This window comes from Hyperolius riggenbachi, chromosome 3 (genome assembly GCF_040937935.1).
Source record: "Hyperolius riggenbachi isolate aHypRig1 chromosome 3, aHypRig1.pri, whole genome shotgun sequence".
Lineage (NCBI taxonomy): Eukaryota > Metazoa > Chordata > Amphibia > Anura > Hyperoliidae > Hyperolius > Hyperolius riggenbachi.
In genome coordinates, this window is record NC_090648.1 from 303,025,133 (window position 1) to 303,050,874 (window position 25,742).

General features: G+C 41.6%; 1 protein-coding gene across 5 annotated transcripts in view; it reads left to right on the forward strand.

Annotated features, from left to right (window-relative positions):
- USP15 (ubiquitin specific peptidase 15) overlaps positions 1 to 25,742 on the forward strand; it is a 121,133-nt gene that overhangs the window by 11,605 nt on the left and 83,786 nt on the right. For 2 of the 5 annotated variants that reach the window (XM_068276613.1, XM_068276615.1), the window contains exons 2-6: positions 5,663 to 5,790; positions 9,940 to 10,082; positions 13,985 to 14,111; positions 18,184 to 18,329; positions 22,824 to 22,882. In XM_068276613.1, the coding sequence (XP_068132714.1) occupies positions 5,663 to 5,790; positions 9,940 to 10,082; positions 13,985 to 14,111; positions 18,184 to 18,329; positions 22,824 to 22,882 (603 nt within the window). Of the gene's footprint in view, positions 1 to 5,662; positions 5,791 to 9,939; positions 10,083 to 13,984; positions 14,112 to 17,644; positions 17,709 to 18,183; positions 18,330 to 22,823; positions 22,883 to 25,742 lie in introns of those variants that run through there. The other 3 variants (XM_068276614.1, XM_068276616.1, XM_068276617.1) reach the window with 2 other exon arrangements.

A 25,742-nucleotide genomic window follows, 5' to 3' on the forward strand; every position in this document is an offset into this window, starting at 1 on the left:
AAGACCCCGGCTGATGTCACTGAGCCAGATACCGGGGGTGATTGTCGGTAAACGGAGGACGGCGAGGGATACATCCGTGCTTATGGGGCTGGAGGAAGCACCAGGTAAGTAAAAAAAAAAAAACCTATGTACTGTACAATCTCTGGTACACTTTTTAAGTAAATTTACCACATTCATATTTTTCCTTTGCACCCCACAGAAAAAAATGAGTTTTCATCTTTTAAAACTTTTTTTATAGGAGCTGACGCTCCCAAAGCACTCTATTGTGGAAAAAGCTTCCAGTCTCCTGACATCTAGACATCATATTTTCCAGACTGGTAGACTGACTTTGAAGCAAAAACAAATAAAATTCATAAGTCACTCTGTAAAGTGCAAGAGGTCAGATGATCAGAATCAATTTTTCACCATTAAGCCTGGTGCAAGCTGCAGACTCTGGATAATGGAATGCCCAAAAAGCTTCAATCATGTTCCAAGCGTAATATGAAACAATCTCTGCATCCTGCCACACCTACAATTTAAGATATGGAGTATAGTGCACATGTAGTGATAATAGTGTACTTCATATATACTTTGCTGGTTTCTCATGGAAAACACCAGGAAGGGCCAGTGCACACCAAAAACCTCTAGCAGATCTGCTAACGCTAGAGGTTTTTCAAGCAGATTTTCAGCGATTCCTAGGCATGTTTAGCGAGGTTTTCTAAACATGCCTAGCGTTTTTTGGAGCGTTTTTGTGTAGCAGATTTCAAATATTATTTGTTACAGTAAAGCTGTTACTGAGCAGCTTCTGTAACAAAAACGCCCGGAAAACCGCTCTGATCTAGTGTTTTTCTGAGCGGTTTTCCACTTTCCTAACATTGAGGCAGAAACGCCTCAGAAATCTAAAATGCTGCAGCCCCCGAGTATGCGTTTGTGGAAAAAACGAACCGCTCTGGTGTGCACCATCCCATTCACTTTCATTAGCCAAGCGGTTTTCCCCCTACAAACTTTTTAAAAAACACTCCAGTACCGCTCTGGTGTGTGCACCAGCCTGAAGTTGGTCTCTCATGGACTATGCCCTTCCCAGAAGGCGCTGCAATAAATACCTTCAAGCTCTCTAGGAACTTTGAATACAGCCGAGGTCATGTGACATCTGATTCAAATCTGGCTTTCAAAAACTGTGGGCATTGCCAATGTTGTGCTTTTATTTATTTTTTTTCCAAGCACTTGAAACTGAGAATAGGGTAAAGGTGGCCATACATCAGGCGACTTGGCAGCCGATCGACCATCCAATTTGATTATTATAATTGAACTAGCTGACCTAAGCCCGTTTAAAAACGGGCTCTAGGTCTGTCACCGCATGAGCGCCCGCTGCAGCGCACACCCGTCACGCGCGCGCACATGCCCGTTGGCCCCGTCCGCCACTTGAAGCTGCACATCACTCCCCCTCAGTGTCTCTGCGCACATGCACAGTTCGTTATGAGCAGGGACACACACACACACACACACACACACACACACACACACACACACACACACACACACACACACACCTCTTATTATATAGGATTGGATGAAAATTGGTGCCGCCAAGTGCATGCCCCTGACAAAGCGACCAATTTTGGGTCGGAAATTGGTTGCATGGTTGATCGCACATGCTGCAAGATGTTGCTCGATCGGGTGCGCGGCGGTAACGGCGTGCAATTTGACAAGCGCAACTAAATACCCGACGCTGTCTCCCCTAATGTAAATGTCCCCCCTTGCCCCGTATAAATGTATACATTACCTATCACGGCCTCCGCTTGTCCCCTGCTGGCTTCCGGGATTCTATCTCTGCATACACCCACGCCCCACGTGGTTTCCTTTCTAAGGTTTAAAAATATCACCCAGGAGGAAACTCAGTAGAAAAATGTTCTTGTATATGGACCCAGGTTCGGTAACTTTACAGTCAATAAGGAGTTGGGAGACAGTTGTTAAATATGTTATGTCAAGGTAAATACTGGTTGTAGATTTATCATATACATCTGTGTAGGTATAGGCAATGGAGAAATGCAGCAAAAAATGTTGGTAGTGTGGAATTCTGGCTCTTGCATGTGAGCTGAAAGTTTATGGAAGTTCTTTTTGAATAAAGATGTATAAAAGTGATTTGTTTCCGTTCATTTGAAAATTACTAGGCACCAGTTCTACCAATAATGCATTCCTATGACAGTCTCTCTTACCACCTACCCGCAATGTACTGTGCCTGGCCTGCTCCTAGGCCAGACAACTCAATGCTTGCATGTCTCTTTGTATGGGCAGAGTCTGTACGGTATATATAGTGTGATGTCATTACTCCACACCTCCAAATGCCAAATTTATGCCCAGACTGCTGACATTCTGACATAAGCTCTTCCCAGTGTGCACCCAATTCGTGTTTACACCAAGATTCCGTCCCTGCTAATATACCTTTTGTCTAGAGCGTAATCAAGAATAGTTTGACCAAGGCACTGGGCAGATAACATAGGAAGTACAGCCATTTTTTGGCAACTTCTGTATGAAAATAGGCAAGCAAAGATAAAACATGTTCATATTTACAAATGTGGTTAAAAAAAATTCGCACATTTTTCCTGAGGTTGAATTTAATACTTTACATGCTTCTATATACAATGATCCATTAGGGAGAGCTGTTAGCAACTATTAAAAGTTGGAAACGCACTCAAATGCACCCCACCACCAGAATATTTGCTGTCTCTGTTGGATTGAAAAAAAGAAACCTTCTCCCTGGGTGACAGATTTACATTTTGATTAGTTTTAATTTACCAACAACGTTTATTGATAAACGAAACATGGGATAGACACAATAAACATTAAGAACTGTGCTTTCATATCAAAGTAGTATAATAGATATCCATACAAGTTACCATTTATAAAATAGAAAGTAAAACAATAAATACATCCCTTCTGTATCACATAAAATGTACAGTAACCAACATTGTGATCATGTCACAAAGAATTAATAATAAACAACTTATCATACAATTTTAAACAATAGAATGTAAACATTGTATTATTTTAACCCTTCCTTGCTTGATGAAGCTGCACTTTAGTACAGTATAGTATCTATTTAATGCCTGCAGGTAAACACTAAACATATATGATGCCAAGTCGATAGGCTTTTTCTTTACAAGGTAGGCTCTTAGTGCACAGATAGGATGTTGACTAATATGCTGCTAGACGTAAATGAGTACTTGGCAAGAATTCCATTATACACAGCACTTCTGAGAGCCGAAATAACATTTGAATCATCAAAATATCAACTGACTTGCAATCAAAATAAGGCCTTTAAAAAAAAAAAAATAAATAAAAAAAAAAAACCCCTTCTGCTTTGTTTTAGAAAATTCAAATGTGTATTCACTTGCAGCCAGTTGTGATGAGGATGTCGATTAATGCAAGAATTGGTTGCTGTTGCCATTGAATTCAATCAGATGTCTGTGCCAAACAGTTTAATATGGCATGACATTTTTGAATACTGTGTCTTGCTTTTCTACTTTTCTATGCATTTCGTCCTTTATTTTTATTTGAAGACCTATATGGCTAGTATTTTAGTATTTATATGTTCTGCAGCACTTTATACAGTATAAAGTCTTGTAAGTTGTAACTAGCTGTGTTTCAGAGGAGCTCACAATCTAATCCCTACCATAATCATTTAGTCAATAGTAATTTTGGGAAGGCCAATTAACTGTACAGTACTGTATGTTTTTGAATTGTGGAGTGAAACTGTAGTGCCCGGAGGGAAACCACAGCAAACAGGGAGTACATACAAATGCCATGCAGAAGGAAGGCTAGAATGAGTAGGGTAGCAATAGGAGACACAGAGGATGCGACCGCACCCGGGTCCCTTTAACAATCTGTTTCCCTACATTACACCTCTCATACACTGCAGCAGCCCTTGGTTGATTTTCAATACAGTGGTTGGAGCCCCATGTAAAACCCGCACTGGGGCCCCAAGCTGCTTAGTTACAGGCATGGGCTTTTTCGAGTAGTAAACTACTCGAATTCAAAATTCAAATGAAGTCTGACTTCACATGTGACTACGGGATTGGGGAGTTAACTTGCCTAGAAGTCTTTGGGATGTCTGCGTTCCATCACGTGTCATAGGCGTAATGAAAGCTGTGTTGCATGACTCATTACCGCGCATACTCTTTCAAGCCAGAATGAGGAAGCGTGGAAATGAGTGGCAGAACGCGGCTTTCATTACTCTTAAGACGTGTAATGGGACACAGACTTCTCTGATGACTTCTGGGTAAGTTAACCGCCCCTATCCCGCGGTCACATGTGAAGTTATTAGACTTCATTTGAATTTCGAATTCGAGTAGTTTACTACTTGTAAGCCCATGCCTGCATAGTTACACTCCTCATTGCAGTACAAACAAGGCAGTCCGTTAAAGGTGCAGTGACCTTCTTATCCCCCAACTACCGAGTGCCAGGAATAAACCCCCTTGTGTGTACTTGGATAGTTACACTCCTGGCTAGAACGTAGTTTCGAATCACATTTTGTTGTGCGCTGTTATTGTATGATTGTTGGCTGTGCTACTCGTTTCATTCAACCGGAGGTGGTAATACTAATAATGGATCATGACTAGTGCCATGTTTAAGAGCACCAGTTTCTGACTAAGTTTACTGCTTATGCCAACTGGTATTTTTCACGTGTGTATTTTGGGATGAATTTCATAAGCCTATTGCTTACAATTCTGTAATTGGTGTCTCTTCAATCGATCTTCAGATAAGCATTTTTACCTTTGACTTATTCTCTGATAAGGTATATTCAGTTCGTTCATGTGGACTCTCAAGCAACTGGAAGTACACTTATCTGTTTTCAGGCAAATTTCCCGCCTGGACCTCTATGTACAGGCAGTCCCCTTCTTACAAACATTCTTTTCTGGGAGTTTGTAAAATGTGTTTGCCGAGGCATGTGTTATACATATTGTAATGTGTTGATAAATGATTTTGGATAACTATGGATTTGAACACAGTATGAACAATATTTTTTCAATGTGCCATGGATAGTGGGGGAAAGATGTAATTCCAGCTATTGCTGGCGGCCGAATTAGTGTTTTTGTAGTACCGTAATTTGTGCTCTGTCTTTTGACTGCTCCCAAATTACTTGCTGAGCGCCGTTATAGCTGTAATTCAAATCTCCTGCGCTGTTTTTACAGCGCTCCGCTTGCAAGCGGTGTAGTAGTATACATATATTATCTATAATATTTCCAAGCCGTCCACTGTATGCATGTGTGCCCTGCCCTGTTGTGATTGGTTGCAGTGCTGATTGGATAGCTTGACGCATGACAGGATGGTGCACGTGTGTGCGGCAGCATGTGCGCTCACTCCTGCCCATTGCAGCGTACCTCATGCTACCTGCTGTGTAACTAAAAAAAATATATCATTTTTTTTAAGTATGTGTTTGAATTTATTGAGGAAGAGAAGTTTCTGTATGCGTCTCCTCTTCCTGAAGAGAAGTCCATGGCCATATAAATTGCCGACTTCTGCTCTTTTTACGACATGCTGAGCAATTGTTTAAAATGATTTAGGCATTTTACAGCATGCATTGACTTCGCACTTAAACTCTAACATTTTATAGGTAAATATTGTTTCTTGGGATTCATAATACTCACTTTAAATCTGGATTTTTAATTTTTGTTTTTGCCAGGTACTTGATTGATAGTCGCTGGTTCAAGCAGTGGAAGAAATATGTTGGCTTTGACAGCTGGGACAAGTACCAGATGGGAGATCAGAATGTGTATCCAGGTCCCATTGATAACTCTGGACTCCTCAAAGGTCACTCTCTAATATCTTTAATGTTATGATGAAAGTGTTGTCTTGTGCAAATGCAGGTGTATGCTTCTGCTGTTTGCTTACAGTAGTCCATATGGCTTTTTCAGGTAAATATGTTGTTCTTTTAAAAAAGGTATCCATTCTTACTCTGAAATGCTACTAAGAACTTCAGTTTGGCTGTACTTTTGGAATTTGCAGTACAGTTTTAGTGTAAAGTGAACTAGGCTTTTTGCTTGCTAATCCTATGTATCAGGTCTTCAAAAAGTTTAGTCTTACTGCAGCCAACACTAATGAGCTCTCAGAGGATTGCAGTATTGAACATAAGACTCAAAGTTTTGTACTAAACCAAGGTGTTCTGTCTGTCTTGGGTTTAATGTATTGTATCATGTAATGAACTGCACGCTATGCCGAGTATAGCATTTTGTCTGCAGTGCTTGTTGCATGTGTATTGCTGGAGGAACATAAAGTATATGTTCAACCCAAAGGAACTATTTAAAATAAGGCTTTGCTGGTAGGCCAGTTTCACGCTGAAAATTGCCAGAAATATTAAAGTTTCCCTTTTACATAGTTTGGTTGAAAAAAGACATTCATCCATCAAGTTCAACCAGAAAAAAAAAAAAAAACTACTGTACTGAACCTGCAGATATCCCAGTTGATCCAGGGAAAGGCAAGAAACCTTAGAAGGCCTGGGCCAATTAGTCTTAAATGGGAAAAATTCCTTCACGACTCTCCTTTCATTAAATTGTAATATATTAACAGCCTTTTTGTAATGTATTATTAAAATCTCACCTTTTTTTTTTTTTTTTTTTTTTTTGTAACACTATTTTTATTGTATTCAAAAGCAAAAGTAGATACAGAGAGTGTGATCACAGATAATGAAACACATTTTTTTCTTTTTTAACGATACATTATAATCTAGGCGTAGATGGACATCTTGAATACAACCTTAGAGAGTGATCATGGTTTAATTTTAACTATTTGAATTAGAGAATCAATAATCATGAGTGATGAAATTTCAAGTCTCTTGTGTCTTGTTTCAGGGGGGTATAGCGAGTTGAAATTGGATATCAATGAAAAGAAAACCTAGAGTATGAAAGTTTCGAGAAAAAATACAAGTTGTACCTAGGACATCAATTGGCTAACGAAGTTGCTTAACTATTTGACATTCCTGGACGTGAAACTCACGTCCAGGAAGCCATGTGCGCTCCTGCGCGTCCACGCGGCCGATCGCGCGCGTGCACGCGCGCTCCCGGCCGGCGGTTTGTTAGCCAGTGAATCAGTGAATCGGGCAACGGTGCCCGATCACTGATTCCTCTCCCCCGCAGAAAAAGCGACAGCTTCTCTCGGAAGCTACGCTTTTTCTGCTTCCTATGTCGCTCTAAGCGTACGTGGTACGCTTAGAGTGACGTCACTGTAAACAACTCATGGCTGCCATCTTGTGGCCAAAAAGTAAACTACATCTAAATGTTAAATATAAATAAAAATACACATATATTTACAAAAAAAAATACAATTTCAATCCCACCCTCCCAAAAATACCCACATAAAATGTTTAATTAAAAAAAACAAAAAAACATTACAATAAAAAAAAAAAAAAACACAAATATTTACCTAAGGGTCTAAACTTTTTAAATATATATGTAAAGATGAAATATTTTTTTTTTTTTTTATTTTTTTTTTATTTTAAGCTTGTAAATAGTGATGAATGCAAAACGGAAAAAATGCACTTTTATTTCCAAATAAAATATTGTCGCCATACATTGTGATAGGGACATAATTTAAATGGTGTAATACCCGGGACAAATGGGCATATACAATACGTGGGTTTTAATTATGGAGGCATGTATTATTTTAAAACTATAATTGCCGAAAAGTGAGAAATAATGATTTGTTTCCGTTTTTTTCTTATTCTTCCTTTTAAAATGCATTTACAGTAAAGTGGCTCTTAGTAAAATGTACCCCCCAAAGAAAGCCTAATTGGTGGCGGAAAAAACAAGATATAGATCAGTTCATTGTGATAAGTAGTAATAAAGTTATAGGCTAATGAATGGGAGGTGAACATTGTTCGGATGCATGAAGCGAAAAACGACTGAATGCGAACTGGTTAAAGAGACACTGAAGCGAGAAAAAAAACCGATATTATGATTTGTATGTATAGCACAGCTAAGAAATAAAACATTAAGATCAGATACATCAGTCTAATTGTTTCCAGTACAGGAAGAGTTGAGAAACTCCAGTTGTTATCTCTATGCAAACAAGCCATTAAGCTCTCCTAAGTTAGTGGTGGAGAGGGCTGTTATCTGACTTTTATTATCTCAACTGTTCCTGGACTATTTACTTTTCCTCTGCTAGAGGAGAGGTCATTACTTCACAGACTGCTCTGAAAGAATCATTTTAAATGCTGAGTGTTGTGTAATCTGCACATATTATAGAATAATACAATGTTAGAAAAAACACTATATACCTGAAAATAAAAGTATGAGAATATTTTCTTTGCTGCTAATCTTCTAGTAATTATTCATAGTACACAACCAATTCATTATATCATATTTTTTTTCCGCTTCAGTCTCTCTTTAAGTCTAAATGACTGATGATAACTTAAAATCACCTTTCTATTACTTTCTGTATCCAGGTCCACTCCCAGCTCCTTGGCATAGGATAGATTTGTATAGTTATGTTTGCAGAATGTGCTTTATACCTGTTGCATATGAACTATAAACTCTGTATGCCTTTTATGCAGAATACAAAATATTCACCCAGTTATGATTTAAAAAGTGTGCTGTACAGTCTGGAGAACTTCAGAGTGTTGAGAAGTTTACATATACATTCGGTATAAAGCGGCTTTAAAAAGAAAAAACGCTAACCTGCTCTATGAATGCATTCTTATTAAAGGACACCTGAACTGAGCAGGATATAGTGTCTGACATTTTTTTTTTTAAATTCATTTTTTAAACAATAAAAGTTTCCTTGCAGTCCCTATGATCGCTGACTGGAGTATTGTCAGCGTTGCACACCTGAAACAAGCATGCAGATAACCCATTAAGACTTCAGTCAGAAACATCTGATCTTCATGCTTATTTGGGGTCTACTGCTAAAAGTATTTAGAAGCAGAGGATCCAGCAGGCCAGCCAGGCACTTTGCATTGTTTAAAAGAAATACATACGGTATGTCAGCCTCTGTATTGCTCTCAGTTCAGGTGTGCTTTTTGGGCCGGCAGATCAGATGTACCGTATGTGATTTTACTCCACTGGCTGCATGCTTGCGGCAGGTGTGTGATTTGAACACTTTTTAAAGGGAACCAGAGATGAACGATTCACACAAAATAAACATATCAGTTGATAGCTTGTAAAGAATAAATGCTCTACCTGATAATTTCTCCGCTCTGGTGTGCCTTTTTGAGTGTTTTTTTTATCCATTATTGCTCCAGGAAATATCCAATATGGCTGCCGGCTCATACCTGTTCTGTTTCCGGGGTATGAGTTGTTCTGGATGTGCTGTCTAGCCTCTGAGACTATAGACAAGCAGGGCTGCTGCAGCCTTTCATCTGTCTGCTTTCAACTATTATTCTGGTATGGTGTGTGGCTGCTTGTAGGAAGTGTCTCTCATAGAAATGAAACTGCATACAGTAGATAATGACAGGCTGCACACAGATACACTTGTCTGTTTCAGAGCCTCTTTCTCGGCAGCAGCAGCCCCTCCCGTGTCAACCGCTCTGAGTAGGGGGCCAGGAGGGGGCAGGCTTGGGCTTGAAAAGACTCCACAGAAGAGTGACTCAGCTATAATGATTCCAGGTCAAACCTAGACTGAATCAGTCTGTGGATTCTTATCACAGTTGATAACAGATAGATTAGACTGAGAAGAATAAAACTAAAAGCAGGGTAGGTGTTTACTGTCATGTTCCCACTGATAAATGTAATAAAATACATGAGGGTGCTTGGTCTCTGGTTCTCTTTAAGCTAAAAGAGAAGCAATGCAACTGTTTTTATTTAAAAAGAAACAACAAAGGCAGCCTTCATTTTGTTCTTACTTCTGCTGTAGTGTAATTGCTCTCATTAGTTGCAATTCTCCGTGCAAACATCTATGTAATGTCTATATTTGATTTATAAAGTTGCCAGTTATTGGTTATTAGTCTCACTTTTTAAATACTGACAGTCTCTTTCGCAGATACTGACACTCAGTCTCTCAAGGAGCATCTTATTGATGAGCTTGATTACATTCTGTTGCCTACTGAAGGATGGAACAAGCTTGTTAGCTGGTACACGCTGATGGAAAATCAGGAGCCCATAGCTCGGAAGGTACTTTGTGTTCATACTGAAATCAATGGTTTCTTTTTGGAGTTCATCTTTAAAAGGTTATGAAAAGAAAAATGGATTACTAGGGGCTATTGTATGCAGGAATTTGACAAGTTTACTTATAAATTCATAGTGACATCAGTTGATGTCTAAGCTATATTAAATGTGAATGGGAAACCGAAATTAATCTTAACATAAGCTGATGTAGGGCTTGTGGTCATAAAGGTTTGTATTTGAATAGCACTTAATTTGGGTGAATATGGGCATTTGAATCACTTTCTAAATTGCATTTGAATATAAATTAGTTCACCATCATCCACTCTGTGTGTTCCCAAAGCTCCCCCTGTGCCTCCTTCTCTCCCCTGGACTCCCTCTGTGCCGCCTCCTCTCCCTCTGGCTCCCTCTGTGCCGCCTCCTCTCCCTCTGGCTCCCTCTGTGCCGCCTCCTCTCCCTCTGGCTCCCTCTGTGCCTCCCTCTCTCCCTCTGGCTCCCTCTGTGCATTCCCTGGTTTCCCTCTGTGCCTCCTTCTTTCCCCTGCGCTCCCTCTGTGCCTCTTCTGGTCTTGCTCTGTGTCTCCTTCTCTCCCTCAGGCTCCCTCTGTGCATTCTCTGGTCTCTCTGTGCCGCCTCCTCTCCCCTGGGCTCCCTCTGTGCATTCCCTGGGACTACCCCTCTGTGACTCCTTCTCTCTACCGGGCTCCCTGTGTGCCTCCTTCTCTCCCCTGGGCTCCCTCTAGCTCCCTTTGTGCGTTCCCTGGGCTCCCTCTGTGCCTCCTTCTCTCCCTCTGGTTCCCTCTGTGCATTCCCTGGTCTCCCTCTGTGCCTCCTTCTCTCCCCTGGGCTCCCTCTGTGCCTTCGTCTCCCTGTGGGCTCCCATTGTGCCTCCTTCTCTCCCTCTGGCTCCCTCTGTGCATTCCCTGGGCTCCCTCTGTGCCTCCTTCCTTCTCTCTCTCTGGCTCCCTCTGTGCATTCCCTGGTCTCCCTCTGTGCCTCCTCTGGTCTCCCCCTGGCTCCCTCTGTGCATTCCCTGGTCTCCCTCTGTGCCTCCTCTGGTCTCCCTCTGTGTCTCCTCCTCCCCATCCCCTGTGCCTACCCCTCTGTGCGTCCTTCTCTCCCCCGGGTTCCCTTTGTGTCTCCTTGTCTCCCTCAGGCTCCCTCTGTACATCCCCTGGTCTGGTTTACACCGACTCGCCAGTCGATTGCTACTGCACTTGCGTGGCCCTGACCGCACGTATCCTTACATCGCCGGGAACATCCTGCGCTGGCACAGTATAAGATTTCCGAGTACTGCACCTGCGCAGGACACTCCTGGTGACGCGAGGACATGAGCAGCCAGGACCGTGCAGGTGCAGTGGCCATCGACTGGCCAGATGGTGTAAACAAACTTAGCCACGGTGGGGGACCAAAGGTTTGTACCAGGACGGCGGGGGCACAGGACGTCTGCAGGGGGCTGGTAGAAGCCCCAGGTAGTTGAAACTCCTTTCTATTTTTTCGGATACATCTGGCAGTAAAGTACAATATTTTTGGCAGCTTTGACGCAAGAGATCCTGCACGGTTTCTGCAACTATCATACTACAGTGGTGAATGTGGTTTCCTCACGTACTTCATTTGTGGATGTTACCATAAGCATAATGGGTCCCAGATGGCACTTCAGCCTCTGAGCCTGCCAGTGGATTTTGCTCATTTGCAGATGGTCCTACTCTTAGAAGATCATGTTTCTGCTAGCAGCAGGGGTATTTCCTGTTAACTTCTTGCTGGGTCATCTTCTCATAAACCGAAAACAGCTGTGATAATTTGCTGCTTGAACTATCATCTCTAAAACATGGGCCACAGTACAAGCCTTTCACATTGTGCATATTTGGTTTTTGATATATTTACAGTTCATTGTATTTTTTGAATTATTTGGGCACAGGACTAGTAAAGCATGCCAACATCCAAACTCCTTTATTGAGAAATCCATTTTCCATTCCATATCACTTTCAGGTACTCAGTCTGTTTAGATGCCCAACATGCTACCAGACTTACAATAAACACACTAAGGCCAGAAACCCACTAGCAGCCTTGCAGTGCTAGTGATTTGAAAAAGCTCTTGCTAATGCAATGCTATTTTTTATAAAATCACATCGCTCGAGTGGGATCACACCCATAGCATTACATTAGCAAGAGTTTACAAATCGCTCAGAAAATCGCTCCTGGTGGGTTTCTGGCCTAACGCTTAGATAAATGCATGTCATTTCGTACAAGTTCTGTATGCACTTTTCACTTAAAAAAAAAAAAAAAAGAAAAATGTCTATGAGCTGTGTGTTAAAGTGGTATAAAACTCAAAATTGTATTTTGCTCGGTTGCACACCTAATGTTAGCAGTGTGATGTGGTGCAAGCAGCGCACCATAGAAATCGGCCTACATATGACATGCGCCACAGTGCAGTGACCGAGCCATATACATAGCGCTGCACCGGCTAGTGATGTACTCCATGCTGGGTAGGAAGCACATTACTATTCCCATTGGTCCCTGTGTCACGCTTCCATCATGCACACTTGCAGCGATGCTCACTTGACTTGCATCACTGCATGATCCATAATGCAAGCAAAGATCATGCAGTAACAAGCTGCAGACTTTGCGTCAGGATTGCGGCGATTTGGATACTTCAAGCACACCGCACCACATCATCGCTTGAAGTGTGCACATCTCTTTAGACTTGTATGGCCCTTGGGGCAGGGAAGCATAACGCGGTGTGACGCAGTCTGGGATTGTGTAAGCGGGCCAAAGCACAATAAAAAAAAAATCAGAAAGAGTGGTATAATATCACTGGAGGGGAATGGTCACATTTCACTAAAGCTAACTGATAAACACACACTCTCTCACTCACTCACTCACTCACTCTCTCGCTCTCACTCACTAAAACATTAGTACCTATTCGTACATCCATAATTCTCATTAAGTTTAGAAACCTTTCAAGAGGAACTTTACTAAATATAGCGCAATGAATAAAATGATTTAATCTGATCCCCCAACCCTGTCTTCAGAGCCCACCAACAGTGCATGTTTTGTGGATATCCACAGAGGTAGTTAATCAGCTCTGCGGAGGCACTAATTACCTCACCTGTGCATGTTTGTGGTTTTCTGCAAAACATGCACTGTTTGTGGGCCTTGAGGACAGGGTTGGGGAACTCTGCTTTACAATATTCATTTATAGATTATGTAGTCAGTGTTTGTCCATTGTAATAGCTTTTCTCTCTCTCTCTCTCTCTCTCTCTCTCTCTCTCTCTCGTTTACATTCTGAAGCAAAGGCAGCAAAATCTTTACTGCTGCATGTGCATTACTGTGCAATATTTGTTTACTGTGTTCCGAAGCCAGCAAAAATAACACCTGATCCATGTGCAATTTTCCTTTTCTCCTAGATATTTTCACACCTTGTCAATAAAATTGCTTTTATAACTCCAACAAACAAGAAAATACTTAAATTATTTTGAAAGTACTGTTTGGTATTTAATGGGATCAGCAGCGCAGTGCAGATGACGTGCAATCGTACGCATAGAGTTCTGATCGCATGGCCATCTGCACTAAATGATGTGAACGATGCCCTCACTCAGGTTATGAAACCTCCGGCTGCAGGTACCCAAAATTGCTCAGATTTGTCAGCACTGGCTGATATTGAGTTTCTTACCACTTTTACCATATTCTATGGTGCATGCTCAAAGGCTTCAGTCTGCATAACCTTGCACTATGTTTTTGGGCTGAGGAATAAAAGCGGAGAGATCCAATTCTACACAGGTAAGATGCCTGGTTGAAGTTGAAGCATCTAGAATTGTCAGGTGACAGTACACAGCACAATCAAGGGGAAAACTGTTACACATCGAAACATTTGTGTGGACGAATCTCATTCCTGTTTGTCTTCTTTTACAGGTAGTTGAACAGGGTATGTTTGTGAAGCACTGTAAAGTGGAAGTTTACTTAACTGAATTAAAGCTTTGCGAGAATGGCAACATGAACAATGTAATTATAAGGCGATTTAGCAAAGCCGATACAATAGGTAAGTCGCTTCCCTGTTAGCTTCCTAAAAACTGAGCAGCAGGTGCATCCTCTGGCTAGATCAGGCATGGGCAAACTTGGCCCTCCAGCTGTTACGGAATTACAAGTCCCACAATGCATTGCAGGAGTCTGACAGCCACAGTCATGACTCATAAAGGCAAATGCATTGTAGTTCCGTAACAGCTGGAGGGCCAAGTTTGCTCATGCCTGGGCTAGATTCACACTTGTCTGTCAGTTTTCTGAATGTGGCTTTCTGCAGAAAATGCACATAAAAATGACCAGTGTGAATGCAGCCTCTGAGATGAGAAAGGAGGTATGCTTCAGCCATGAATTTCACATCTGTGTGGTAACACTAACAAATGTATAAATCAGTGGTCAATTATTACAAATTGTAGGGATATCTGTAATTGCAGAGTGTTTGATCTCACTACACCTCCCCATCTTCCCTCTCCTAATATAGATTGGAAATGCTCACAAAGTGACACAGAGCTTGAAGTTGTAAATCAAATCAGACCGATCCCATTCACAGCACTGTATCTTCAAGATGTCATTATATTGCTGCATACTTAACATGTTCTTACTAGTGCTGGCTTACATCCCTTGAGGCCTAGTTCACAGTGCTCAGTTGCGTTACAGAATAGTTCTGCATGCCTACTCACTGACCATACAATTCTATGGGGCTTTTCACAGTACTGCACTGTAACTGATTGCGTTATTCTAACTTGCTGCATGAAGGCTTTGTATTAAAGTCTATGGCAGTCTCCACTGCAGTTCTTACTTGTTATAACGTGTGTATTATGCAACTGACCACTGTGAACCTAGCCTTAATGTTTAACAAACCTTTGTTTCTCTTTTTTTATGTTATGCTATGTCATGAATACTATGTTATATATCACTCGTCATGAATACTTCATCTTTTATAAAATCACTCCTCCTATGCAATACTGTACTAACCTAACTTGGTACTTGCACAAAAATGTTTTAAAGTGGCAAGGATTAAAAAAAAAAATGCAATGGATAGCATAAATCAAAGTACACCTGAAGTGAGAGGGATTTGGAAGCTGTCAGATTTACTTCATTTTAAATAAGGTAAGTTGCCTGGCTGCCCTGCTGGTCCTGTCTAATACTTTTAGCCATACACCTTTGAACAAGCATGTACATCCGATGGTTTTGACTGAAGTCTGATTGGATTAGCTCTATGCTTGTTTCAGGTGAGTGATTCAGACACTGCTGCAGCCAAAAGGATCAGCAGGACAGCCAGGAAACTGGAATTGTGTAAAAGGATATAAATATGGCAACTTCCATATCCCCCTCACTTCAGGAGTTCTTTAAAGAATTTTTTTTACAGGACATTGTTCTTTATGGTTATTGGCCATATGTTTGCAGTCATCTCTGTGCTCTAGAACAGGGCTTTTCAACCCTGTCCTCAAGTACCACCAACAGTGCATGTTTTGCAGAAAACCACAAACATGCACAGGTGAGGTAATTGGTGTCTCTGCAGAGTTGATTAACTACCTCTGTGGATTTCCACAAAACATGCACTGTTGGTGGTACTTGAGGACAGGGTTGAAAAGCCCTGCTCTAGAATATTAGGAGACATTTCTGTTGAATACATCTGTAGGGGGGGGGCAGGGCCGGCCCGCTCATGAGGCGGGGTGAAACATTTGCCTCAGGCGGCAGATCTGGGGGGCGGCACCCGCCTGTCCTTGGATGCTGGGTGCCGCCCGCTGAGCTGGAGTAGCTGGCAGAAAGGGGGTATTGGGCCTAGCTGTGGGGAGGGGGGGTCGGACCCCCCCTTCCTCGCCTGTGTCCCCCCGATCTGCGCTGCTCCTCCAGCGTTAAACCAGCATGCATATCATTAAGAGGCAATGGGCGGGGGAATCACTCACCTCTTCCGCGTTCCATCGTGTGCTCCACTGACGTCACTTCCGGCAACACCGCTCGCTGTATTGTAAGAGGACGGCCTTGCAGGAAGTGATGTCAGTGGAACGCACGATGGAACGCGGAAGAGGTGAGTGATTCCCCCGACCGTTGCCTCTTAATGATATGCACGCTGGTTTAACGCTGGAGGAGCAGCGCAGATCGGGGGACCCAGGCGAGGGAGGGGGGGGTCCGACCCCCCCTCCCCACCGCTAGGCCAATACCCCCTTTCTGCTCGCTACCCCTCCAGCTCGGCGCCCCCCCCCCCCCCACCCACGGCTGGGGGGGGGGGGGGGGGGGGCGGCGATTTTTTTTTTCTAATTTTGCCTCAGGCGGCAAAAAGTCTAGGGCCGGCCCTGGGGGGGGGGGGGGGATGTTTTTGTTAGACTACAGCACATATACTTTGAAATAGTGCTGTAGTGGGTACAGCACCACCCTGGCGGTCTTGTGTTTTTTTTTTTTTTTTTTCTGTTTTTATAGCTTTGTAGATGTGGCCTACTCTGCAGTGCCTTTTATTCTACTGGGAGCTAGGGCCACATCACTGCTAACAGTCTTGCCTCCCATAGACTAAAATTTGGTGGCAAATGTATTATTATTTAGTATTTATAGAGTGCCAATCTCTTCCGTATTTTTTTTTTTTTTTACAAAGTACATATACGGGTCACTAACTGTCCCTCAGAGGAGCTCACAATCTAATCCAGGCATTGGCAAACTTGGCCCTCCAGCTGTTGAGGAACTACAACTACATTGGCGCTCCCCACCTGCGTCCCTTCCCTCCCGCTGATTGGAGGGAAGGGACGCGGGCGGGGAGCGCCGATATAGAGAAGGTGGGGGAGCGGCAATGACACAATCACAGGTAAACAGCCTGCTGGCGACACTCTGTGTGTCGCTAGCACGGCGGTTTTTGTTACAGGGGACAGCAGAGCGCAGGGGGGTCCTTGGGGGCACACAATAGGGCAACAGAGGCTGGTGATAGTGTGTACAACCAGCCTCTGTGCCCTACTAACTTTATTAAATCCCACTTCGGGTTCTCTTTAAGATCATGATACTGTATTTGGAACAATATACCACACATGGACCTTCAAGAGGAACGGTCGCAAAAATCTTAAAATGCATACAAATAAGAAGTACATTCCTCCCAGAGTAATGAGCCATACATTACTTCTCTCCTATGTTGCTGTCACTTACAGTAGGTAGTAGAAATCTGACATTACCGGCAGGTTTTGGGCTAGTCCATCGCTCCATAGGGGATTCTCAGCATGGCCTTTAGCCTCTATAATAAAACTCCTGTGTCACGCTGTCCCTGTGTAGCTTGGTCCGTGCTTTTTGCAACTGCGCATGTGCGCAGCACGGACCCAGCCTCACAGAGACAGGACAGGACAGGGCCAGGGAGCCGGACGGGCGTGTGAGTTGGCGGCTGTGCGCGCTCAAGCGCAGTAACATGCGGCAGCGAGAAACAGACCCTAGAGCCCGTTTTTAAACGGGCTTGGGTCTACTAGTTCGTTATAAAGACATTCCCTGAAAAAAGATTTTATATACAAATGCTGGCCAGCCTCCCTGCTTGCTGCACACATTTTGGCAGTTGGACGGAGCAACTGCCATTCACGAAGTGCTTTTAAAAATAAAGAAAACCCTGAGAACCCCCCTATGAGAAGATGGGCTAGTCCAAAATCTATTGGTAATGTGAGATTTCTACTACTTACTGCAAGTGACAGCAACATAGGATAAAAGTTATTTATGGTTCATTTTCCTCTGGGAGAAATGTACTTCTTATTTGCATGTGTTTTAAATTATAAGATTTTCGCATTCCTATTTCAGAAGCTGCATGCATATGTACCAAATACAATTGCTGATTGTGGCTGTGGTAAAGAAAACCTAGCAACCACTATTAGATAGTAAAGCTGCATGTGAAAAGTGTCACTGTAGTGCACCTGTAGTATGCTATTGTGATACCTAGAATAGTTACTGTAGTGTAGATAGATAGATAGAGAGCAGACCTTTTTTTTTTTTTTTTTTTTTTTTTTTTTTTTTTACTTTAATTGTACTTTTTAGGATGTTTTGCCCAAAACAGATTTATGGCACTACTTTTTAAACCATTCCCCCAGAATTCTTTCACTAATGCTAAAACTTTTTTTTCTTTTTTGAACGGACAGATATGATTGAAAAGGAAATGAGGACGATTTTTAGTATTCCAGATGATAAAGAGACCAGACTGTGGAACAAATATATGAGCAATACCTTTGAACCTCTAAATAAGCCTGAAAGCACTATACAGGATGCTGGCTTGTATCAAGGACAGGTATGACACAAAAACTGTTTGTGATGATGGCAGTCATTGTGTTTGTAATGATGACAAATGTTTGTAAGGACAGCATTCACAGATGACCTGTGAGTTCTAATAAGAGAGATTTCCACAGGAGTGGGAGCAATTTAAGTGCTGCCTCTGATGTAATGAACTCTGAGCCCCCTCTTTTTAAGCAGTCTACCACTGCCGTTCAATGCCATCTAGATGGACTTGAACACATTTGCTTCACAAATTTTGAAGTGCTTGCCAAGTTACCTTTGACAACCTCAGTCGAGTTTATTGAATACAAATACTCAAACTGAAATATAATAAATATATAAATATTCAAACTGAAACATATTACATTAAATAACTCCTGTATGCTACCACACTCACTCTTTTTGGATTTTTTTTTCTCATCTAAGTACCTATCTAGGTGATGTTTCCTTAAATGTCATTCTCTAGTGTTCTAGAGTATTAACCACTTCACCACTGAGGGGTTTTACCCCCCTGACCACCAGAGCAATTTTCACCTTTCAGCGCTCCATCCATTCATTCGTCTATAACTTTATCATTACTTATCACAATTAAACGAACTATATCTTGTTTTTTCCACCACCAATTAGGCTTTCTTTAGGTGGGACATTATGCCAAGAATGATTTTATTCTAAATGTGTTTTAATGGGAAAAATGAAAAAATGTGGAAAAAAATTCATTATTTTTCAGTTTTCGGCCATTATAGTTTTTAAATAATGCATGCTACTGTAATTAAAACCCATGAAATGTATTTGCCCTTTTGTCCCAGTTATAAAACCCTTTAAATTATGTCCCTATCACAATGTTTGGCGCCAATATTTTATTTGGAAATAAAGGTGCATTTTTTTCAGTTTTGCGTCCATCCCTAATTACAAGCCCATAGCTTATACAGTGTTGTACCCTCCTGACATAAATATTTAAAATGTTCAGTCCCTAAGGTAACTATTTATGTATTTTTTTTTTTTTATTGTACATTTTTTTATTTTTTATTTTTTTTATTACAAAAAAAAAAATTGGGAGTGTGGGAGGTAATGAGTTAATTTTTTGTGTAAAAGTAATTTATTTGTATGTGGAAAAATGTTTAGGGTGTAGTTTTACTATTTGGCCACAGTAACTTTTTGCTTAATGCGACCTCCAAGCGTCCTTCCGGACTCTTGGAGGAATGACTAGGAGGCTGGGTAAGTGTTTTTTTTTTTTTTCACAATGATCGCGCTGCTCATCGGAGAGCAGCGGATCATTGCGGGGCTTATATCAACGAACGGGAATGGATTTTCCCGTTCATTGATCTTCGGGCGAGAGGAGGGCGGCGTGTTTACGAGCGGCCGGCGGCGTGTTTACGAGCGGGAGCGCGGGCAGCGGCGGGAGCGCGGAAAGTACGGATTTCTCCGTCCCTGGGGGTTCAAGGATGGAAAAGGGGATTGGGAGATCCTTACGGGCTGGGGTAAAGTGGTTAAACACTACATGTCAACTGGAATACTAAGGAGCCTATTTACAAAATTGTGGCAAATTTAAGTTTAGCTCCACTTTTCTCTGCTTTTTAAAACCTGTTCTTCAGTATTTATCTTTAGTTATTAAAAGGAAACTGATATTTTTGTTAGTGTACTAGGCTTTAAAAGTGAAGCAAAGTCGTCCCAGATATAGCCTGAAGGGGAGGGTAAGAAAAGCTTCTACAGAAATGCACTGAAGATTAAAAACCAAAAAAAAATAAATGATGCGCAAGTGTGAAAGTAGAGAATAGAAGCCCCATTGACCAAAAAGTGGAAATAAATGCCAGAAGCGGAGAACAAGTGTTTGAGAAACTCTTCCCCTGTTCTCTTCTCATTACTAGTAAAGTGGCATTTTATTGCTGAGCTACAGACACCAGAGACGCGTTGCCACAGCATTGTTGGACATGGTGAGAATCTCCCACAGATTACATCCTCATTTAGTCTGCGGCGGTTGTTAGCAATGGTGATAAGTGTGACACTAGAGCCAGGAATGCACCACATTCAAACAGATGGAAGACTTCTCCTATGTATCAAAAGAAAAAATAGAATCATCTATGCTCCCCTTTTACTTGGTATTGCCTTAAAGTGGACCCAAATTAAAAATACAAGATTTCAGAAATAAAATCTATTTTCTAAATTTTATAATAATGAATAGCATCCTTTTTTCAGCTGCATGATGACAAATATAAAATATTTTACATTTATTGGAGAAACCCCTCCCCTTCCTTTCAAATTGCCGGGACAAAATCCGGCAAACTGGTGGAGTAGATGGTGTCTGGCAATGGAGGAATTGCTAATGGCTTCCCCCAGTATAACCCTAGTTATGAAAAGAGAAGGGTGAAAAGCCTGCACTGAAATGATCATAGGTTTGAAGGAGTGTTTATTTATCTTTGTATGTGTCAGAGTGGTGCAACTAAATATTTTTAATTAAAAAAAATGTTTGGTTTGGGTCCGCTTTAACCACTTCACAACTGAGGGGTTTTACACCTTCAGCATCCGAGCAATTTTCACCTTTCAGCGCTCCTTCCATTCATTCGTCTATAACTTTATCATTACTTATCGCAATGAAATGAACTATATCTTGGGTTTTTTTTTGCCACCAATTAGGCTTTCGTTAGGTGGGACATTATGCCAACAATTATTTTATTCTAAGTGTGTTTTTAATGGGAAAATAGGAAAAAATTTGGGAACAAAATCATTATTTTTCAGTTTTAGGCCATTATAGTTTTTAACTTATGCATGCTACTGTAATTAAAATCCATGAAATGTATTTGTTATTACACCGTTAAAATTATGTCCCTATCACAATGTTTGGCGCCAATATTTTATTTGGAAATAAAGGTGCATTTTTTTCAGTTTTGCGTCCATACCTAATTACAAGCCCATAGTTTATAAAGTAACAGTGTTATACCCTCTTGACATAAATATTTAAAGAGTTCAGTACCTGTATTTTTTTAATTGTAATTTTTTTTTTATTGCAGTAAAAATAAAAAATTGGGGAGTGTGGGAGGTTAATTATATAATGTAAAACTGTATTTATATATGAAAAATGCTTTTGGATGTAGTTTTACTATTTGGCCACAAGATGCCACAGTAATTTTTTGTGAATGCGTTCTGTAAGCGTAGGAAGCACGCTTACAGGAAGTGTAATGAGGCTGAGAAACTTTTTTTTTTTTTTTTTTTTTTTTTACACGATGATCGAGAGCAGCTTCTCACGGAAGCATGCCGATCATTGCTGCGGGGACCTAGATCAACGAACGGGAACCAGTTTCCCGTTCATTGATCTCCAGGTGAGTGGCGTGCAGGAGTGTGTGCACGAGCACAGTCAGCGGCGGTAGCGGCAAGGGTGTGTATATCTAAGCCCCGGGCACGGAAATGAAGTTAAAAGAGGCATAGATATACTGTACTTGGGCGGCGAAGTGGTTAAAGTCCATCAGACATCAATGTTATCGTACATTATCATACAATGTCCGTTAGGAGCTGTAGACAAAGCTATGCATCCCACTCTTTCATGCATTACTGTGTGCTCTTTCACAGTTAAGTCAGCACAGTGGCGTAGCTAAGGAGCTGTGGGCCCCGATGCAAGTTTTACATTGGGGCCCCCCAAACACTCTATACACAACAATTGATACGGCGCACTAAAACCTGCCAATGGCAACTACAGTATCAGAGGTGCAAGAAGGGGATGGGAAACAGTGTGTTAATGATTATCACTATTCATAGTATCTGTAGGAGTGATTATTATGAGCACAGGACCAATAGAGAGGTAATACTGTAGTTGAGGCAGGGCCCCTCTGGCCCAAGGGCCCCGATGCGGTCGCTACTGCTGCACCCCCTATTGCTACGCCCCTGAGTCAGCACCATCCGTAGTATTAAAGCTCTTTATTAGTTAAAAAATAGCATGACATCCATCATAATCAGCTGATTATGATGGATGTCATGCTATTTTTTAACTATTAAAGAGCTTTAAAGAGAACCCGAGGTGTGTTTAAAGAATGTTATCTGCACACAGAGGCTGTGTATGCAGATAATATTCTTCAAACCCACCTCGGGTTCTCTTTAATACTATGGATGGTGCTGACTTGACTGTGGAAGAGTCTCTGAGTGTCTAGGAGTGCAGAGACACTGCAAGTCACAGCACATCACTTTTCCCCTCCTTGGGTGCTTGCTACACACTGACTTTCTAATGCATTACTGTGTATACTGTTTGGCCAACATTGCCATAAAAGAATAAACTGGGCAGCTTCAGCCACTGAGCATAGATTCCCTGTCTGGAGTTATACTAAATGTCATGACTCGAGAAATGCCCTATTTTTCACCTGTACTTTTCATTGGTTGTGGTTGTTTCCAGTTGTACAAAATCCTAATGGTTATCCTTTAAATATGTAAATTTACTTCACCCTTCCACTTCCAGTTTTTCTTATGTGCACTATATTTTCAGTTAATTTTTTTTTGTTTTTGTATTTTTTTTATGTATCTTACACAGATGCTGGTAATAGAACAAAAAAATCAAGATGGACAGTGGCCAAGAGGTTCTCTGCCGAAGTAAGTTTCAGGGGGGAAGGCTTTTGTTAGTTTTTGTTTTTTATTACCAAATACATTTTATTCTTCTGGATGTGTTCATCCTTGTCCTCCTACCAAGTGTATCCCTGAGTGGGGACAGGTTTGCCTTTTGGCTTTGCATAGTTTTTCTGTAGACAATGTTTTGTTCTTTCAGGCACTGGCAGCTAGTGTTACATTTATCCTGATCTTTCTCCCTCCTGAGGAAAGCACTTGTCAGATTATCGTCTAGCTAAGATTTTGCGTGAAAAAGGGTGGCAACAGAACTGTTGTACTTCAGCACCTGTAAATCACTGATTTAACTGTTGAATACTCAAGAAGATCCAGCAGGAGAATATGAGCACTTTCTGAAAAGTTTTACAAAATAGTCAGCAGATTTAGAAACTACACAATGTATTTTTTTTTTTTTTTAAAAATGGCTCAGCAAGCATGCAAATTTTATAGCGAAACCTGATTATTTTTTTTCCAGTAATCGCTTCATTTTTAACTAAATAAACCCTTACCAGACAGGTTACCACAGGCCCAATGCAGTATTACTTAATTAGTGACTATAGCAACGCCTGCCTTTGTGACCATATATCAGCCTCTCCATTAGAGTGAAGACTGGATTTATAGTTAGGTTAGTGAGGCTGAGGTGTGGTCATGTCCCATGAAGCCCCTTCTACCCTCTTGAGTACAAATGTGGAAAGCTGGGTCAATGAGGGACTAATACTCTGGTCTTGCATGCATTTTGCATGCACATTATATGCAGCTTGGAATTGGACCAGTCAAATCCAATTCCTGATGATTGTGATTGGCTCAAATCCAAGCTGCATGCAAGTAAGCTGGAATTACGAGAATTTCATTGGCCATCTCTACAAGTGTATTACGGAGTTGGACATGACTTTGTAGGGCAGGGCCATGTTCCCTGCTTGCCCACTTGGCCATAAGCCATACTTTTTCCTTGTTAGGGATGGTCAATGAGATGCAAATAATTCTAAATTGATACTAATGTATGCAGCTGGTGTATTTGGTCAATTTTCAATGAGCATACATACGCATACAATTTTCACAAGATCTGCATCACTTCAGAATTATTTGCATCTCCTTGACTATCCTTAGCTCTAATGCAGTGCTGATGTATGGTCATGTGGGGGCATGGGTATGATCCTTGCCTGTACTAACTACACCAGGAACTACCAAAAGAAAAAACATCTGTTCACACCAAGTTTCTTGTTCCCACATACTTTATATAAATCGCATGTGATTGCTATCCTATAGGAAATGGGATTCACATGAGTTTTAGATGCATTTTGGGGGAAAAAGAAAGGGGGGGGGGGATTTTATGTTTTCACTTGTAAATTATAGGTCTTAAAGTGAACCAGAGACGAAGCACCCTCATGTATTTTATTATGTATGTCAGTGGGAACATTAGAGAAGACACCTACCCTGAATAAAGCCAGACTGAATGCTCAGTCTGAGATTTTATCAGGGCTGATAACAAGCAGGCTGAGCAGTGAAGGATGAAACCGAGCAGGGTAGGTGTTTTCTCTAATGTTCCCACTGATATATGGTAAAATGCATGAGGGTGCTTCGTCTGTGGTTCACTTTAAGACCTATGAAAGCTGCCATATGTATTTCCTTTTAAACAATACCAGTTGCCTGGCTATCCTGCTGATCTTTCTGGTCAGTAGGGTCTAAATCACTTAACTGAAACAAGCATGCAGCAAATTTTGTCACATTTGTCATAGACATCTGATCTTCATGCTTGTTCAGGGCCTATGGCTTAAAGTATTAGAAGCTGAGGGTCATCAGGACAGCCAGGCAATGTGCATTATTTAATACATGTCAGTCTCCGTATCCCTCTCGTCTCCGGTTCCCTTTGAGTTAGCACCTCTCTAAGTAGTGCATCTTAGATAATCCCACCTGAAGAATTTTCCTTACCCTCATTTTTGAATCATACAATTGTGTCTTTGTTATGCACATTTTCTTAAATGGTGGATTGAGAGGGTGTCATGAGCCTGAACGGAGAAACTGGGATTGATTGCAGTTTGCAGCAACACAGACACTGAGACAGGAATAAACTATGCAGGAAGGTTTATTTACAATCGTGCATACAGTATTATGCAATATCAATGCAGCAGCACACATAACACTATGTACAGCAGTCAGAGAATATGGTGGCAATTATATACAAGAACGCAACCACCACATACATACACACCATACAATCAAGGCAAGATGCAAAAACCCCAATCCCTATCTACCTAAATATATACAGGATATATATACACACACAGATACACCGGACAAAGATATACAATATATACACCAAACGCAGTACAAGAAGGCAGGCACAAAATCACAGTCAGGACAAAGCATAGGTCGGCAACAATCGAGCAATCACGGTACACAAGGAGCAGGCAGTAAACGAGGTCAGACAGAATCTAGGTTCAGAAACAGGATAACAGATACAGGGATACAGGATACCAGAGAACCAGGGTTGTCCAGATACTCCAGCTAGCGAGCACAAAGTTCTGGCAAAGGTTGCTCCTTGCAGGGCTCTTAAATAAGGAGGACACACCTGCAGCATGATTGACAAGCAAAGTCCATAGAGAGCAACCCTTGCAGTGGCAGAGCTGTCTCCAGCCAGCATAGAGCCACCCAGTGGTGGAACAAGGAAAGTTCAGGTCCTGCAAAGTCTCTAGAGCCATCTGCTGGTGGAATAAAGGAAGTTCAGAGTTCAACACAATGCTGCCACCAGCAGGCAGGAAGTGGCATGACCATATTCCTAACATAACCCCCCCCCTTAAGGAGCGGCCTCAGGACGCTCCAACAAGACCATATACCACTACCGCCAGGATCC